Raw genomic sequence first — 2,842 nt, forward strand, 5'->3', positions numbered from 1 at the left:
TATATGATACACTTGAAAGACATTGTTTTTATGGTGTTTGCATGCAAAGAGTATACATTAACAAAGAAATTTAATGTGAAGAAAGATTGCTCAAAGGGCAAAGACACTTGCCACAAAACTTGATGTCAGATCTAAGTTTTATCCCAGAACCCATATTGTAAAAAGAAAGATATGTCCAAGTTTTCCTCTGACTGCACTTGTATATCTACACACGTGTAAACATGCATGCATGCATGCATGCACAAAAAATGTAATTAACTAAAATATAATTTAAAAATAAAAGAATTTATGAAAAATGAAAGAAAAATTGGAGCAATGTTCAGCAGTAAAAAAAAAGTAAGAAAATCCTCTAGAAATTAGAAAAAGAAAGTAAAAACTTCGCTAGAACAACAAACTGAAATGATGTTTGCCTACATCATCACTTCAGCCCACAGAGTCATATGCTGAACACCAGAACTCCAGAACTACAAAAAGAAAAATCTTTCATATTCAAGTACAGAGTTTATGGTAAATTGTTACAGAAAGAATAGAAAGATAATACTGGGTTCTTTTGTGCATTTTCATATATACATTTTTCATAACAAAAGGAAAAAAAGGACATTGAACCCATTATATTTGTTTGGCTCTGCAAATTTTTACATCAGTGCTTCAGGTAAACCAGTTCTCGGCAAAAGGGGGAAGTGTGCAGGTCCAGGGCTGTGTGTGGTGCAGGCAGCTGGTGAGACGCTCAAAGGAGGTTTTTGTTGGAGGCTGAAGCACTGTGGGAGAAGAAGTATGATCCTGAAGACAGTAGTAATCTGCCAGGTCTTCAGCCTGGACACTGCTGATGGTGAGAGTGTAATCTGTCCCAGACCCACTGCCTGTGAAGCGATCAGGGACCCCAGTGTACCGAGTGGATGCCCAGTAGATCAGACGTTTAGGAGCCTGTCCTGGTTTCTTCTGGAGCCAGTCTAAGTGGTTCTTCTTGCTATTGCTGCCAAACAGACTCTGGCTGGACTTGCAGTTGATGGTGACCTTCTCTCCTACTGACACAGCCAGGGAGGATGGAGACTGGGTCATCAAGATGTCCCCACAGATACCTGTGATCATGAAAAGACAATGAATATGCACAGAAAAAAAACACAGATTATGACAGTTAATTTGTTGTCATTTAATGTCCTTATAATATTGTATTGTTAAAGTATTATTATGTCAGAAATATTATACCCTGGGACACCTTGCAAATTTCTTATATACAAAGAAGTGACTCTAAAATAATTATAATAGTTTTGAATTTCTTACCAGACACCCAGAGCAGCAGGGACATGAGAACTTGGGTCTGTGACTCCATCTTGCTCCCCCTGCTATATGATGCAGTTCTCACTGGAAAGTCCTGGTTTATAAGTTCTGAGCAGCTGGGCTGGGCTGGTGGGGATCATGCAAAGTAGTCAAATACAATAGCAAATGCCTGGGCAGTTTGTGTGACCGTGGCTGGTGTTAGTCAACAGGCAAAAATACCATCACAGAAAGCATGAGCAATCACTGAAAGGGATCCATTTAAAGCTTTCCAAGAGAAATCTACAAGGTGCTCTAATAGCAGTTGTGGGTTAAAATCCCAGACATATTTAAATCCGGTGACTTTTGCAGAAATGTGAGGAGAGCTATCTTAGACTGACAGTCCTAGTGAAATCATAAGACATGCTCAAAAATTGCAACAACAAATTAGGAAACAGAGAAAGAAAACATGCAATAAAAGAAGGGGGAGAGGAAAGGCAAGAGAAAAAGAGGGGAGAGGGAGAGAGAGAGGGAGAAACTGCATCAAAATTTGTTATCTATAATCTGCAAAGCCTTTTTTTCTTTTTCTTTTTTTTTAGACAATTTTTTATTCATTTCACATACCAATCACAGATACCCCTCTTCTCTCCTCCTGCTCCTCCAGCCTCCCCTCCCCCAATTCAATCCTCATTCTCTCCTACAGGAAGGTAAGGCCTCCCATGGGGAGTCAGCAGAGCCTGGTACATTTAGTAGGGGCAGGTTTAAGGCCCTCCCCCTGCATCAAGGCTGTGAGAGGTGTCCCACCATGGACAGTGGGCTCCAAAAAGCCTGCTAATGCACCAGGGATGGATCCTGATCCTATTGCCAGAGGTCCCCTTAAGCAGATCAAGCTCCATAACTGTCTCCCCTTGCAGAGGACCTACTCCAATCCCATGGAGGCTCCACAGGTGTTGGTCTAAATTTCATGAGTTCCTTTTAGTTTGGTTTGGTTGTCTCTGTAGGTTTCCCCATCATGATCCTGATGCCCCTTGCTCATAGAATCCCTCTTCTCTCTTTTCGACTGGACTCCTGGAGCTGAGCCTGGTGTTTGGCTGTGGATCTCTGCATCTGCTTCCATCAGTTACTGGAGAAAAGCTCTATGACAACAGTTAGGGTAGTCACCAATCTGATTACTGGGGTAAGCCAGTTCAGGAACCCTCTCCACTATTGCTAGTAGTCTAAGCTGGGATTCCTAGGAATTTCCCTGGCACTCAGTTTCTCCCTATCCCCATGATGTCTCCTTCTATCATGATATCTCTTTCATTGTTCTCCCACTCCATCCCTGTTCCAGCTCTGCAAAGCCACTCTTATACTGAGGACAATGAGCAGTGCCTCAGACATTTGGCCTCCAGTTTCCATCATAAGCATGGGACAGAGATGCAAAGAGTAGCTCAGAATTCGCTCTGTGGAAATCATGGGGGTCATGATTTTAAGACCTGGATCAGAGAAGCTTTAATCTTGAAGCAATGGTAAACCCAGCAGAAATTAGCAAGTATCCTCCCTACAACTTTGGGAACTGAAAAATGCCTCTAAATTGGGGAAATGGAAG

At 42.0% G+C, this 2,842-nt stretch overlaps 1 gene segment (V, D, J or C); it reads right to left on the bottom strand.

The window, feature by feature from the left end:
* Window positions 1–648: 648 nt before the first annotated feature.
* Window positions 649–1,330, bottom strand: LOC131906409 (immunoglobulin kappa variable 4-1-like). The segment is given in 2 exon segments: window positions 649–1,079; window positions 1,282–1,330. Coding segments are annotated over 2 exon segments (480 nt in total).
* Window positions 1,331–2,842: the final 1,512 nt, after the last annotated feature.

This window comes from Peromyscus eremicus, chromosome 3, assembly GCF_949786415.1.
Source record: "Peromyscus eremicus chromosome 3, PerEre_H2_v1, whole genome shotgun sequence".
Lineage (NCBI taxonomy): Eukaryota > Metazoa > Chordata > Mammalia > Rodentia > Cricetidae > Peromyscus > Peromyscus eremicus.